The sequence below is a fragment of the Daphnia pulicaria genome, chromosome 9 (genome assembly GCF_021234035.1).
Source record: "Daphnia pulicaria isolate SC F1-1A chromosome 9, SC_F0-13Bv2, whole genome shotgun sequence".
Taxonomy (NCBI): Eukaryota; Metazoa; Arthropoda; class Branchiopoda; order Diplostraca; family Daphniidae; genus Daphnia; species Daphnia pulicaria.
In genome coordinates this window covers 2,913,997-2,928,305 of record NC_060921.1, presented here as the reverse complement: position 1 = coordinate 2,928,305, position 14,309 = coordinate 2,913,997, and the positions used below count along the sequence as shown (strand labels likewise).

General features: G+C 40.7%; 1 protein-coding gene and 2 long non-coding RNA genes across 3 annotated transcripts; 1 reads left to right on the top strand and 2 right to left on the bottom strand.

Moving 5' to 3' along the window:
* Positions 1-39: 39 nt before the first annotated feature.
* LOC124312899 (sodium/hydrogen exchanger 2-like) lies at positions 40-3,645 on the bottom strand. The gene is made up of 13 exons (XM_046777452.1): positions 2,963-3,645; positions 2,730-2,906; positions 2,406-2,669; positions 2,143-2,339; positions 1,818-2,074; positions 1,535-1,752; positions 1,259-1,461; positions 1,109-1,198; positions 977-1,047; positions 630-860; positions 448-559; positions 259-391; positions 40-196 (listed from the first exon to the last, which is right to left on the bottom strand). Exons 1-13 carry the CDS (start codon positions 3,168-3,170, stop codon positions 102-104), a joined length of 2,256 nt encoding a protein of 751 aa, XP_046633408.1. The 5' UTR covers positions 3,171-3,645; the 3' UTR covers positions 40-101.
* Positions 3,646-5,786: 2,141 nt separating this feature from the next.
* Positions 5,787-6,641, top strand: LOC124313570. The gene is made up of 4 exons (XR_006910802.1): positions 5,787-5,863; positions 6,065-6,146; positions 6,213-6,370; positions 6,487-6,641. It is a non-coding gene; the product is annotated as an uncharacterized LOC124313570 (long non-coding RNA).
* Positions 6,642-6,733: 92 nt separating this feature from the next.
* On the bottom strand, positions 6,734-9,271 carry LOC124313685. The gene is made up of 3 exons (XR_006910989.1): positions 9,136-9,271; positions 8,371-8,440; positions 6,734-8,279 (listed from the first exon to the last, which is right to left on the bottom strand). It is a non-coding gene; the product is annotated as an uncharacterized LOC124313685 (long non-coding RNA).
* Positions 9,272-14,309: the final 5,038 nt, after the last annotated feature.

Sequence of the window (14,309 nt, the reverse complement as noted above, 5' to 3'; positions counted from 1 at the left end):
AGTCACAGCTTGATCCAATCAAATAGCCAAGTCTAGATCTAATCTTCTAGTCTTTTAATTAGGATGTATACAAAATATTTCCGTGATAAAAAATTTGGTTATTATTTTAAAAATTGAGCAGAGATGCGTGAATTAGCGTTCGGTTCGCACGATGCAGAGGCTGACACCGTTGAAGTGCTTTGTTGTTCTACTCCATCTACGATGAATTAATAAGAGTCACAAGGCAATTAAATAGCACAAAGCAAATAAGGTATTTACGTGGATTGGAGTCTGCGGAACGAAATAAAACTTGGTCTTCTACGTCGTCGTAACCACGATTCGTTTTTCCTTTCGGATTGAGATCGCAGTCACGACTGACGACGTGACGAGAACATCTTGAATGCCCAACGCTCTAAACGGAACAAGATGATCAGGACTGCACAAATTCATTTGTTGGTTTCATCTCACCTTGCAACGATAAAGTTTGCAGGCAACGTGATGATGGCACACCTCAGCAGGATCCCGAATTTTTGCCGATGGTTCGCGCTTCGATGTGTTCAAATTGCGAGCTGCACCCTCCCTAAAAACAGATCATTTAAAAATTGTTTTTCTAGTTAAGGCAAATCGTAAACGTAAGGAAATCACGATACATTGACTGCGGCGACAATTTTCTCGCTACAAGGGTGCTGCTGCTGCACGAACGGTTGGAATTAGCCAAGGAATCGGAACCAGACTGCGTCGTGTTCGTATGATTGCGTACGGTTAATTCTGTTGCCTCGAGAATTGTCAATGCCCAGTAGGTCTCCGTGATTTTAGGTTCACGGTGTCTCTTTCCACGGATCAGACAAGGGCGGATGTAAGCGTAATCCCACTGCTTGAACCTTTGTTTAACATGTTAGTCGATGAATAACAGCGCAACCAGATTCGCATGAATGTCAACACATTTTAATACTATGCCTATGTACATTTCTGGAAGTAAAAGAAAAAGTAAACTCACTTGTTACGAATTTTGATACTATTGCATTGACCCAACACATCTGAGACTCCCGCCATCGTATAGTCAAGCATCTAGTAATGATTAAAATGAATTTATTTCAATGCTGTAATAGTCAAATTGAAAATATCTAACCCTTTCATGAAGACGTTCGTTCATCGTTTTCTCCTGGTGTTCTTCTTGTTTCACCTTGAGGAATCTCACAAGCGGTCGGATGGTGATGCCCTGTTGATGAAATTCGATTACGGCGTGGGAAAGTGGCAAGCCAAATCGATTCAAACTGACCTGGAAGAAAATGGTGAAGAAGACGACAGTGATGGTTGCGGTTACAAAAAGCGGCTGACGGGGGATGCGACTGGGATCGATGAGGAGGACCAAAGCGAAGGCGATGGCTCCGCGTAATCCGCTGTAAGACATGACCAACTTTTCGACGAAATTCAGTTTGTGAAGGCGGAAATAGTTGGCGATTTCCGACAGAAGAAAAACGCCTGCAACCAACAATTCAGAATGAGTTAAACGATACTGATGTTTACCATACAAAAGAGTTTAGGGGATTTTTACCAATTGCTCTGTAGAACGTGCAGAAAAATACGGTGAGGAGAATGAAGGCCGTGTTCCACTCGTGATGGTCGTTGACGGTAGTGATGCCTAGGAACATGAATATGATCGATTCAGAACAATTGCTCATCGCCTTCAGTCCCTTGTTGATGGTCGTCAGGGAAGCGGGCGACACATTCTCTGCCACGTAGTTCTTCATAGTGATTCCACAAAACATGACTCTAATGGATAATGGATAAAATTTTACATAAATCTGATTTAGACGTAAAGTAAAAATGTGACCTACGAAAGAATGCTTGACAACTGAAAGGCTTCAGCATTAATTAGAGCTGCATAGCTCATAATGAACACAAAGACGGGCTCGATGACTGGAACACGGTGGGTAAATTTGGTGACGAAACCGGCCAGGAATCCCCAAACGATGCCGATTATCGTTCCGCCAACAGCCAAAACAATAAATTCGGCGAATCCGGTCAAAACGTCTGCCGTTTGGATTTTGTCGGCGCCAAGAGTGACGTAAGAGTCACAAATGTTATACAGAACCTAATTGAATAACCATGATTATAGAAAGAAAAGAAAAACTGATTTTAGATAAAGAAAAAAATAATTACCACAGAGACAGCATCATTCATCAATGATTCTCCAAAGACAATAATGTAGAGAACTTTATCAACGTGAATTTCTTCGAGAACTGCCAGTACAGTCACTGGGTCGACGGCGGATATGAGAGATGAGAAAAGGAGCGTTTCCAGCAAAGAAATCTCGAAATCGTACAGACCGGACAAACCGCAGACCCACAGACTAACACCTTCAATTAAAATAATGACACAAAATGAAGTAGTTGTCCAGTAACATCGTTAATTTATCATCTTACCTATACAAATGGCGTTGAATATTGTCCCCACCACGGCAAAGAGGAGAATTGTGCCGAAATTGTCGAAAAAGAGTCGATTGGGCATAAAATAACCGGCATCCAAAATGATGGGCGGCAGCATACAGAAGAAGAAGATGGTCGATGACAGTGGGGACAATACGGCCGTTTTGGTGGCGTACAAAACGCCTCCGACGGCGAACCCGACGACGATCAAGCAACAGGTTTCGGGGAACCAGGCTAACAGTTTCGGCCAACCGTTCACAACTGACAAGGAAAATGTGGGAATAATAGAAAATATAGTAAATAGAAAATGGTTAATTATACCTGTCTTGACTATGCAGATGCCAAGGACCCACATGCCAATAGCAAACGGAACGGCCACTCTTGGGAAATTGGGTTCGGCAATGGGAATGTGAGGACGTTCGGTTGGAACTGTCGGATGAAACGCATCAGGTGAATAAGAAGAAACTGCACTGACATCCTGCCCATTTTCGTTTCTCTCTGCAGGAGTTGAAGGTAATTTCGTGATGGAGTTTTCAAATGACAAAATATGTTACCTGTTGGTGAATGAATCAACTTCTGGTGTTCACTCGTCGTCAGCCCCACGAGTTGATTATTTATTTTCGTCATCTCTGACAACGGATGCTCGTTAAAAATATCTTCAGAAGGCTGAGGCAGTTGGCGTAGAGTTTGCGGAAGTGAATAACAAATGCCGATCACACGAAATAAAAATAAAAACTGATACAACTTCATTTTCAATGTCATTTTGTGACGGAGAAAGAGCAAAGGACTACCGCAGCTTTCGTTGTTGATCGGTTACTAAGAACTTTTTTCCACTCTACACCAAAAATAAGAAACTGGATAAATCCATTCCGACCTATTTCAAGTGACCGACGTCCCTATAGTTACTGGCGCTCAGAATAAACTAGACGAATGACGCAACCAAGTTGTTCGGAAATGGGCAGTTTAAAATTCGGATTGCGTGTGGCATCCGTTTTATCGCACAAAGGCACAATACATTTATGCAGTCACGCATCAATTCCACCAATTTGCAGCACTGCTGTCGATGCGTCAAATTAGATACAACTCGTTAATATAATAGAATTGCGAAACAATTAATAAACGTCGACTATTTCACTAAACGGCTAAACATTTAAAAAAGTAGGCGATGCTGGCCGGCCGGCTTGATAACCACCATTATTCGTTATCGACACAATTTAACGTCTGGCAAATACAAAAATTGGCGTTGAACTGACAGCGGCAACGCCCTTCGAAGTTTTGTTTCGACTTTGTTTGTCACCCCACACTTTCTTGTCAACGTTGAAAATTGGGGCGAATTAAGAAGAAAGGGAAGACATTTGGAGGCGTTGCTAGGAAGAAACAAAATTTCAGGAACGAAATATTGAACTTTGCAACTGCATATAAAAAAATGACCTTCAGCAAAAAACAAACAAACAAAAAAAACATTACATCACCACCATTCGTGATGTAATATAAAATTTATATCGCACCCCAACCAAATTTAGTAAATTAAGGATAGTAACTTATTTACATATTTGTTTAGTTTTCCTGTCAAGACTGATAACCACTATTAACATTTGGTAAAAACTCTGATTCGATCAGCTTTTTTAACACTGCTGTTGGCATTTTACTCATTGCTTATTTCTTAACTTCCCAGCAATAAATTGCAGGAGGGTGCACAAAGGTGAGCTGCCGTAGAATAACGCCATTGTACACGTAGTTTGTGCTATCTATTATATTGTATTGGCCATACAAGGAAAAAATAAAAATAATGAGAAGTCATTGGAAAAGTGGACTGGGTCGGTGTAATTGCCATGTCCGGATGCTTGGTGTGTCGGGTGGTCTTAGTTGAAATGCCGGAATTCCATCGCATTGCTAAGTATCAAAATAGAACCACTTAATTATTCGACTTGTTGATTAACAATTTGACTGTCTTCAAAGCCATTTTGCGTAACATGAACGGGTAATAAAACGTGCGAGTGGTTCTGTACCTTGGTAGTCTAACAGTAATAGCGTCTGCATGCAGTGACACAAACAGCCTTGTTAGGAGCGGAGTAGCATTTCTGCAGGCACGCGGTGCACACGGCAGCTTTGTCAATTTCTTCCACTAACGCCTCCTTGATAGCGTCGCCCTCGCGCATCGAAATAGCTGTTGGAAAATCAAATCATTTGTGTCAGGCGAAAATTGAATCTTTCAATCGAAAATGGGCGATACCTTCTTCTCCTTGTACTTCACTGTCGAATGGAACAGCAGATGAGCTGGGTAAAACGGCAGCGCAAATGGCGACGAAGAAGACCTGATTTAACACAGCAATAACCAAGTCAATTTCATATCTTATTTAGAGTTAACTAATAGAGGCACAACATGGAACAACAATATTATTGATTTTTACAGAATCAGTGTCTAAGCCTGCCCAGTGTCAGAAATAAGAAGGAAATACAAAAGTTGACAGGCTTTGACACAGAAGCAGACAAAAAATTCAAATTGTTTTGCTTACCATCTGAATAATGAAATTCATTTTTAGGGCGATGTGTTGCAGCTGTTGGAAGACGATGAAAGCGAATGACGAGCTCGAGGCCCTTTCACATATCATCGACGTTTATTTATACTCGGATCACGGACGCTGTCACGTTGAGCTGCTAATTTAGGACACGTGGAGGAGCGTAGGTGTATGTACACATCTGCCAACCCGTCGATGTCCAATTTGTACGCATTTAGACGTGTAAACGCTCAAACTCTGCCGAATTGCCGAGCGCCGTGCCGAACAGGTGCGAAATTTTGAAGGTGATTCAGATTAAATCAATAAAAAAAGTATGGGAAAAATTGTCGGATGTTGACTTTGCTCCATACGCGAAAGCAGGTCGTCACTGGACATCCGTTGGTCGACGGTGTATCTAGTGAGCAGGGCCATGTTTATTCTGACTCGCAGGTGTTGCCCACGATTGAACCGGATCCCAATAACCCTAGGTGGAATTTTTATTAATTTAAAGGGCTGGCGATTAAAATTGCGCTAACGTCTGATTTTGCTAATGCGTGATTTGACGTTAAATCTTTTCGCCAATCCAATAACGGTGGACGTTAGCGCAACGCCAGCGTCATAGCGCGCGTCCGACACTTTTTCCCAACCTTTTTTTTTTTATTGATTTAATCTGAATAGCCTTCGAAATTACGCACCTGTTTTAGCAGAGTTCAGCAGAGTTTGAGCGTTTACACGTCTAAATGCGTACAAATTGGACATCGACGGGTTGGCAGATGTGTACATACACCTACGCTCTTCCACGTGTCCTAAATTAGCAGCTTAACGTGACAGCGTCCGTGATCCGAGTATAAATAAACGTCGATGATATGTGAAAGGGCCTCGAGCTCATCATTCGCTTTCATCGTCTTCCAACAGCTGCAACACATCGCCCTAAAAATGAATTTCATTATTCAGATGGTAAGCAAAACAATTTGAATTTTTTGTCTGCTTCTGTGTCAAAGCCTGTCAACTTTTGTATTTCCTTCTTATTTCTGACACTGGGCAGGCTTAGACACTGATTCTGTAAAAATCAATAATATTGTTGTTCCATGTTGTGCCTCTATTAGTTAACTCTAAATAAGATATGAAATTGACTTGGTTATTGCTGTGTTAAATCAGGTCTTCTTCGTCGCCATTTGCGCTGCCGTTTTACCCAGCTCATCTGCTGTTCCATTCGACAGTGAAGTACAAGGAGAAGAAGGTATCGCCCATTTTCGATTGAAAGATTCAATTTTCGCCTGACACAAATGATTTGATTTTCCAACAGCTATTTCGATGCGCGAGGGCGACGCTATCAAGGAGGCGTTAGTGGAAGAAATTGACAAAGCTGCCGTGTGCACCGCGTGCCTGCAGAAATGCTACTCCGCTCCTAACAAGGCTGTTTGTGTCACTGCATGCAGACGCTATTACTGTTAGACTACCAAGGTACAGAACCACTCGCACGTTTTATTACCCGTTCATGTTACGCAAAATGGCTTTGAAGACAGTCAAATTGTTAATCAACAAGTCGAATAATTAAGTGGTTCTATTTTGATACTTAGCAATGCGATGGAATTCCGGCATTTCAACTAAGACCACCCGACACACCAAGCATCCGGACATGGCAATTACACCGACCCAGTCCACTTTTCCAATGACTTCTCATTATTTTTATTTTTTCCTTGTATGGCCAATACAATATAATAGATAGCACAAACTACGTGTATAATGGCGTTATTCTACGGCAGCTCACCTTTGTGCGCCCTTCTGCAATTTGTTACTGGGAAGTTGTGAAATAAGTGGCATGACGGAAGAAAAAATATGCCCAATCCTCGTCAGCGAATGGACCTATAAAATAGTAGGATCAAAAGGATCGTAAGAAACCCAAAGGAAAAGAGGGCAATAAGATTTGAGTTTTGGTTTTTGTTTCTTCCCCACCGTTCGTCTTACTGTCGACGAGAAAATGCCTTGTTTTATTTGGTGTTGTTGGCAAATGATGGCAACCGATGCCGACCGGTATCAGTGCTAATACACATCCGGCATTGGATGGATAAAGTAACGACGAATTATATGTGCATAACCTAAGAAAGAGCAATGAGTAAGATGCCAACAGCAGTATAAAAAAACCTGATCGAATCAGGGTTTTTACCCAATGTTTGACGTCCAATTTAATCTGCAAATTATCGTCGCGAGAAATATTTAATAATCAACATGTTAAATCGTGTACGTATGAACTAGACTTGACTCGTAGCCAACAACCGCAGACGGAAATCCTGGAGATTTTAAATTGTGGCATTGGACTCCGCTGTACATTCAAACTGCCGACTAGCGTTGCAACACCGAGCAACCGTTCCCAAGTTATCCGCTGATGACGTCGCCCCAAATTGTTACAAGAAAGCGTTGGCAATTGGCATTCACGCTCCAGCTTCAGTAAAAGATAGTCCTAAGCTATATATGAATCGAGTGGTATACTTCGTTTTGACAGTCTTTTTAAGAGGTAAGGGAAAATGGGAAATTAATTTGTGATTCGCGCTGTTCGATTTGTGAAATCTGCTTGTTTGTTTTTAACCGTATGGCGTATGCTCGGTAATGCCTGTTTATTTATATTAATACGAAATATATATATTTCACTCGGTCAATGAGAATTGGCTGAAACCCATTTTCGAAAGGCAGCCGCTAAAAGTGATGGCAAAAGTTTATAAACATTTAACTGCCGACTATTTGAGGTGGGTTTTAGATGCCAATATAATTGCCCATCACGAAGTCGAATACTTTGAGAGGAAAATTACTCAAGAATACAACGAAGCTTTAAAATCCAGAGGACTGGTTGAAAGAGCGCTTGCGGAAGCGTAAAATAGGGGGGGGGGACGCTTTACAGTATAAAAACCTTCAAAGGGAATTTTATGAAAACAGCGAAGCAATCGAACACAGATGGGTTAAGCGCAAAGGCAAACGTCAAGACCAAGAAAGTTAAGAACCATAGTTAAAGAATATTATGATTGAGAATTTCCTGATTTACAAATGAAACTTTCAAAATCAGTTGAAACTAACCAGTTGTTACCAAGCAGTGCAAATCTTTTTCCAGTGTTGGGGAACAGCTGATTAATTATTACAACATGACGTCATTTTTTTTTCTGTTACATGCATTATTTCATTTTTGAAGAGTTGAAATACATAAAAATAAAATAAGCTGTGCTTACCTGAGAAATGATAAGATCACGATCCTCTCATGACATTTTCTTCAAGACACGTCGCCGTAAATACACACTGTAATCAGAATGAACAGATTGGCTTTTGCTGCGTGACAACGTAGCCGATGGCGCTCGCTTGAAGGTGCACTTACGTTGGAGCACTTCTAAATAATTAATAAAAAATTACTAGCCTAAATATGCGTATACAAGCAGTTGGGTTTGTTTTTAGTTGATTATTTCCTACTTTTCACTTACTCACAGCACGCGCCATCCCGTGGTTACAAGTGGCTGACGTCCCTGTAGTTCATCCGACGATCAATATAAACTATTCAACGAATGACACAAAGTTTTTCGGACATGGCAGTTTAGAATTGTGATTCCGTGTGGCAGACGATTTACAAATACACAAAAGACCTGTATAAGTAGTCCCGCACAAATTCCACCGATTTGCAGAATTGTTGTCGAGGCGTCAAATCCGTTTCCGATTTACAACTCGTTGAGACACTAGAATTACGGACACAATAAATGAACGCCGACTTTTACACTGAAAGGCTTTACAATAACGCGCAAGGAAACGGAGCTGGTCGGACCAGCACCAACACCATTGTAAGTCTGACAAAACCGAAAATCGACGTTGAACTGAATTCTATTTAAACTTTTTTTTTGTCCCCCAATAACACTTTCTTGTAAACGTTGAACTAAGGGGCGAAGTAAGAAAAAAGGGAAGGCGCTGCTACGGAGTAACGAAATTTCTAACAATTTAATTCAATTAAAGACGATCTCTCAGTAAAAAAAACGAAATCCCAGCGTCATTAGCACGCGTACTTATAATACGTAAGCTCTTTAAGTTCATAAAAATTCCACCTAGAAATATTGGGAACCTGCAATCGTGAGCTAAACACCTGCGATTCAGAATACACAGTTCTGTTGACTTAGACACCGTCTACAAACGAACGCTTTCAGAAGAAGAAGAAAAAAAAAACAATTGATAAATAAAACAGGGTAAGTCAGATCGATTACCTACGTGGGACGTGGGAAGACGTGTGTCAATCTGAAGAAACTAGCTGTTGAGGCACATGGGCTCGCACATGGGAACCACCACTGGCAGATTCTGCGAAGATCGACCGTGACGACGAAGATCTTCATCCATGTGTTTCCAGGTCGTGTAAGAAAAATAAAATGTTCATTGATAATTAAAATAAATCAATATTTGTTTTCTATTACTTGATGCCTTGGTTGATGCATCTCTTTTTCTGGTGTCACTGCTGTTTTCCTTGATAGGTGTCTCCCCCAGAAACACAGCAAGTGCATGCCACAATCATGCCAGTTTCGAAGTGTGTGGATTGAGTTCCGTTGGTAGTGGGCTGTTCTTCAGGCTCTACTTTGGATTAAGATTCCACATGAAACTGTAGCATGAATTCATAATCCACTTCTACCAGCTGCACCTTCTCACAACTTCCTCTGTTTCCATTTTGTCCTTTGTTTTCATTTTTTTGACCAAACTTCTTTCTCAAGTTTACCATCTGAAAGGATTTGTTCTTGCCTAAAATAAAACAAACTATAAGATATTTTATTTAAAAAAACTAGGTACTTTATTGTATGTACCTCGATATTGTGTAGGACTTGACAAAGGGCCTTTTAACATGCAAGCAACTGCTGTTCGAACTGATGGAGTTGCTGCTGCTGACCTAAACTTGATATTGGAGTTCTTGTTTTTTTCAGATCAAGCAAGAAGTGTATGGCAGTTTGAATAGGTAGGTGAGGCTGACACTGAACGCTTTAGTTCATTGCCTCAGATACTTTGGCGATTAAGAGTTAAGACACAGAACTAAATTGCCTTGTATGCCTCACTTCTTTTCAGCATGGTAAAATTGCATCCATAAGGGAATCTTTGGCTTTTGAAACAGTATCTTGTTTTGGCTGCTTTGTTTCAACCACGTGTGAGGGGGCACAGAGTGGATAACCCGATAACACATGGCAATAGAGATATGAGTAAACTTTGTGCGAATTTTCCAAATGCTTAATATAATCACGTAACACAAGGGCTGAAGAATTTGGCATTTTCGACACTGTTCTGCGCAGGCAACAACTTCACTAAATTTTAAGTTTGAGCCATGGTGTTTGGGCATGCGCCGGTGTTTGAGCTGCAACTGAAATAAGGCGCCAAATAGCCGCCCGCCGACGTGACACGTGAGTGGGGATTGAAATACAAACACGAAAACACTGCAGAGTGCAGACGAACTTCCGGTTGTAAGGCCCTCTAGTAGTCTAGTGGTCGATTATGCTGTAAGAATCGGGGACATCTAGCGGTAGGAAGATGAACTACACCGACTTTCCTATTCTCAGCGATTAGTTAATTCCATTGATGACACAGTGTGGTGGGCTTCCCGCTGTGAAAGTGTGAATAAATAAATTCCGGTCGTCGGCAGTTGGCCAATCACTAACACAGCTAGGAAGAAGAAGGTAGGACGTTGTTTCTGCAGGAAAATAGCTGCTCGGTATCTTTGGTTGACATTTGAAAAACAAATGATAAATACACTCGGGGCCACCAACATCAGAATGTAAGCTCTATATTCTTTATTGATACCTAGTCTGGGATCAACAGAAGTTTTCTTTTCTTGTGTTAACGGTGTTTGTTGTGAACACAAGCGATGAAATATCTAGCTGGCAGGTGGAAAAAAAATAAAAAATGAAAGGGAAAGAACGTATGAATGATCCCAACCGAGATTATTATTTTCACCCACGAATAGATTTCGTGAGATCCAATTATCAGGCGATTAATACGTGCGGTCGTGTTTCGAGTCATGTGATTATGTGAACCACCGTCGTATAAAACCAAGTGCCGCCGTCGAGTCTTTCAGACGCGATTAGTTACAAGACGCACACGATTTTCGAGAAATCAGAAAATCACTCAACTCCGTGATGAGAAATTGAATCTTTTTCACTCTGCCAGCCAATCAATCAATCTGTTATACCATTCAATCTCCTTTCCTCACATCATATAAAGATGGTGGTCCTCCCGGGCAGTAGCCTATCTAAACAAATAAATGTAGTCCAGTTTGATGGACGTCAAACAATTATTTGCCTGTTGCTGAAAAGCTAGTTCGACTTGAACATCCGAATCCAGTTTAATCAGCAGCTATCCTCCAGACATTTACATATTTCAGAGTGTGTCGGAGAATTTAATTTAGAATTATGTACATATACCGTCTCGAATTATTTTTCTTTTAGCGCCTTGATCTTGTTATGTTGATTGCGTTCACTTTTGGGTCATTAGCGATGCGAATTCCAATCGATTGACACACCCCAAATCAGTATATTTTTCAAATCCACAAATACGTTTGCCGTGGCGCCCGAAAGATTTGAAAATTTATGGGTCAATTGTCCCGCCCTTTCAGACAGCACGATTGTCCCGCAAGCCAAAAAAAGGCTGCCCTTATACAAGCAAGAAAACAATAGAAAACGACCTAAGATTTATAATAACCGCTTAAAAGAGTGAGTCGATACACACGCAGAGCGATTCACCGCAGCAGCACATATTTAGCCTTGGCTTCCGTACTAAAGGTCAAAGTCTAGGCGGGGCATTTGATTTTATTGGAACAAGCAGAGCCAAGATTACGTCAAAATGATTTCCAATCTGATCTTGAAATTGAGCATCTAAAAATAAAATCTAAAAGGTCTATCACCGAACATAACAAGAGCAATTGCAGCACAAAGAGAAAAGGAAAAACGCCGATCAAGTCATACGTCGACTATCTCCTTGAAAGGTGAAAATGAAACCGAAAAAAACGACACTATTTGATAATATACAGCGTCAGAAACGTTTTCCTTTTTTGAGGTCGACCTGCCGCCAAAATATGCTATCAAAAGTCTGTTGCATAATAAGAATAAGTATATAGTATATCCAACTTATACTAGGCTGCACACACACACGCTTCTTCCAGTGAATCCTGCGGTCTAACCGCAGGGGCAACGACAGCCATCAATTCTCCGCGCTATATTCGCCGAGTCATGTCAATCCCGCGCGCCGACTGCGCTGTCTAATCATATATTCACGATTGAATCGTTAGATATTTTATATTCAGCCCTTTGAGTGTCCCCATCGTTTGCCGTCAGGCCTGCAACTATTATCTAATATTTCGGCGCATGATGATGTGGTCAATTACACTCAATTATCTCTTCTCTCCGTTCACTGCAGCATATAGGCGGGACCGTTTTGTGCATTTCGAAATGAGTTCGGGGCTCCCCTCGGAACGCCGAAAGGAGTGAACGCGTTCATTGTTCGTGATTGCCCCCGTGTGTCTGCTGCTCTGTGCATGCGAAACGAATAGTTTCGGGGTTTTTTTTTCGGCTTATGTATAACCTTGGAATTCCAAACGAATCTTTTCGTCCGACGTGTTGATTGCGGCTGAATATAACGCAACTATATACATCAGGCGATTGCCGTGTGGGTGGGTCTACTCTCTAGGAAGTGATGAATAAATTTACACTATAACCATCTCTCGGTGAATTTGGACACAATTTGGTTCCACATCACGTATACCTATACCGTCAAGATGTTGTATTAGACGCGTCACACATATATCACGACCTTGTGTTTTTATTTTATTTTATTTTATTTTATTTTACTTTTATTTTTATTTAATTTATTTTTTATTTTTATATAATGAACGATGGGGTTTGTTCTGCTCCTGGGCTCTCCATTTAATTCTTTTGTATACCTTAGCGCAGCACGATTTGAATTAGATTTTCAATGTCACCGGACGGCCGGGAGTGTGTGTATAGTACTGCTGTCATCATTTTACAAGGGGAATAAAAATGTGTGTGTAGCTATAGAACCTTCGTGTCGTATTTTTCTTCGTTTCACTTTTTGGGGTGATGTAATAATAAATAAATATAAATTATAAAAATAAAATTGGAACTTTCGAGATTTGATTTTTGATGCCGGTTAATTTCATTGCGGTTCTTTTTTTTTTACCCGTATGGCAAATCTCACAACCAGGTCTTAAAAATAAACGTGCCGGGTAGCCAAAAAAGAAAGAATAAGAGCCGGGTTGTGTCTATTAGTGCCGGATTGGTGAGTGATAAAAATGGTTCACATTTTTCAATCAAATAGACCGCGGCAGCTGCTGCTGGACAAAACACTTTCACCCTCTCGATCCCGCGGCCACGCAATTATTATTATGACTATAATAATAACACACACACGTTTATATGGACTGAAACCAGTTGGATGGGATACAAAAACAAACAACGTGAACGAATTGAAAAAGACGCGTGATGTTTTTACCCCTTTTACACGTCAAAAGTGCACAACACATCAAAATGAGGAATGCGTTGAAATTGCTCGAGCTCGGCATGGTACCTCGTTGGATGTGTGTGTGCCCGTTAACTCTTTTGAATCGCAGCCAAATCGGTAAAATAAAATTTTAATGTACATTTGTTTGCCTTGCAGCAAGTTGTCTATAGTCTAGTATTAGCATAAACCTTCGTTGCTGGAGACTGCTCGATGCATCACACGAAATTGTTTTGTTGCTGGTATTTGGGTGGGGCGATATGTAACAATGGCAGCAGCAACAACAACAACAAAAAATGACCCAGTTATTATCCTGCACACGGTGAACTTGATGATAACAGGTTTTTGGGATAATATATTTTTCGGTTGCCGTAAATGGAATCCATTGGCTCCCATATTCCGTGCATATATGGAACAAACATGTACATAATACATACAGGAAAAATGCGAAATCATTTTTGATTATATTCACGCGAGGGGTTTTGTTTGGAGGTGACTGGACAAACGACAAGTTTCATGGACGACTGCCGGGGATGATGTAACGTTTGACAGCAAACAAAGACTTTTTTTTTTGGTCAAAAACGTCTTGATTATTAGTGGCTGTTTTTACGTGTAAAAATAAAAATCGAGTTTCTTATATTATCGCGTTCAGTGTCCGCAATAATGGACGAAGGCCTCGCTTATAATCTACACAGAGACGGAGACCACACCGCTGATGTGGTTTTCCTTGTATTTAAATTCAATTGAAAAAAAGAAAAGAAAACAAATGCTAATAAATGGCATTGAATAGCTCAACAAAATAAAATAAAGTAGAGGTCGAAAAATTGGCGTATTGTATAATTATGTTTGAATTTTTCTACCAGCAGCAACAAAAAGAGTCTAACAAAGGGCGTATATA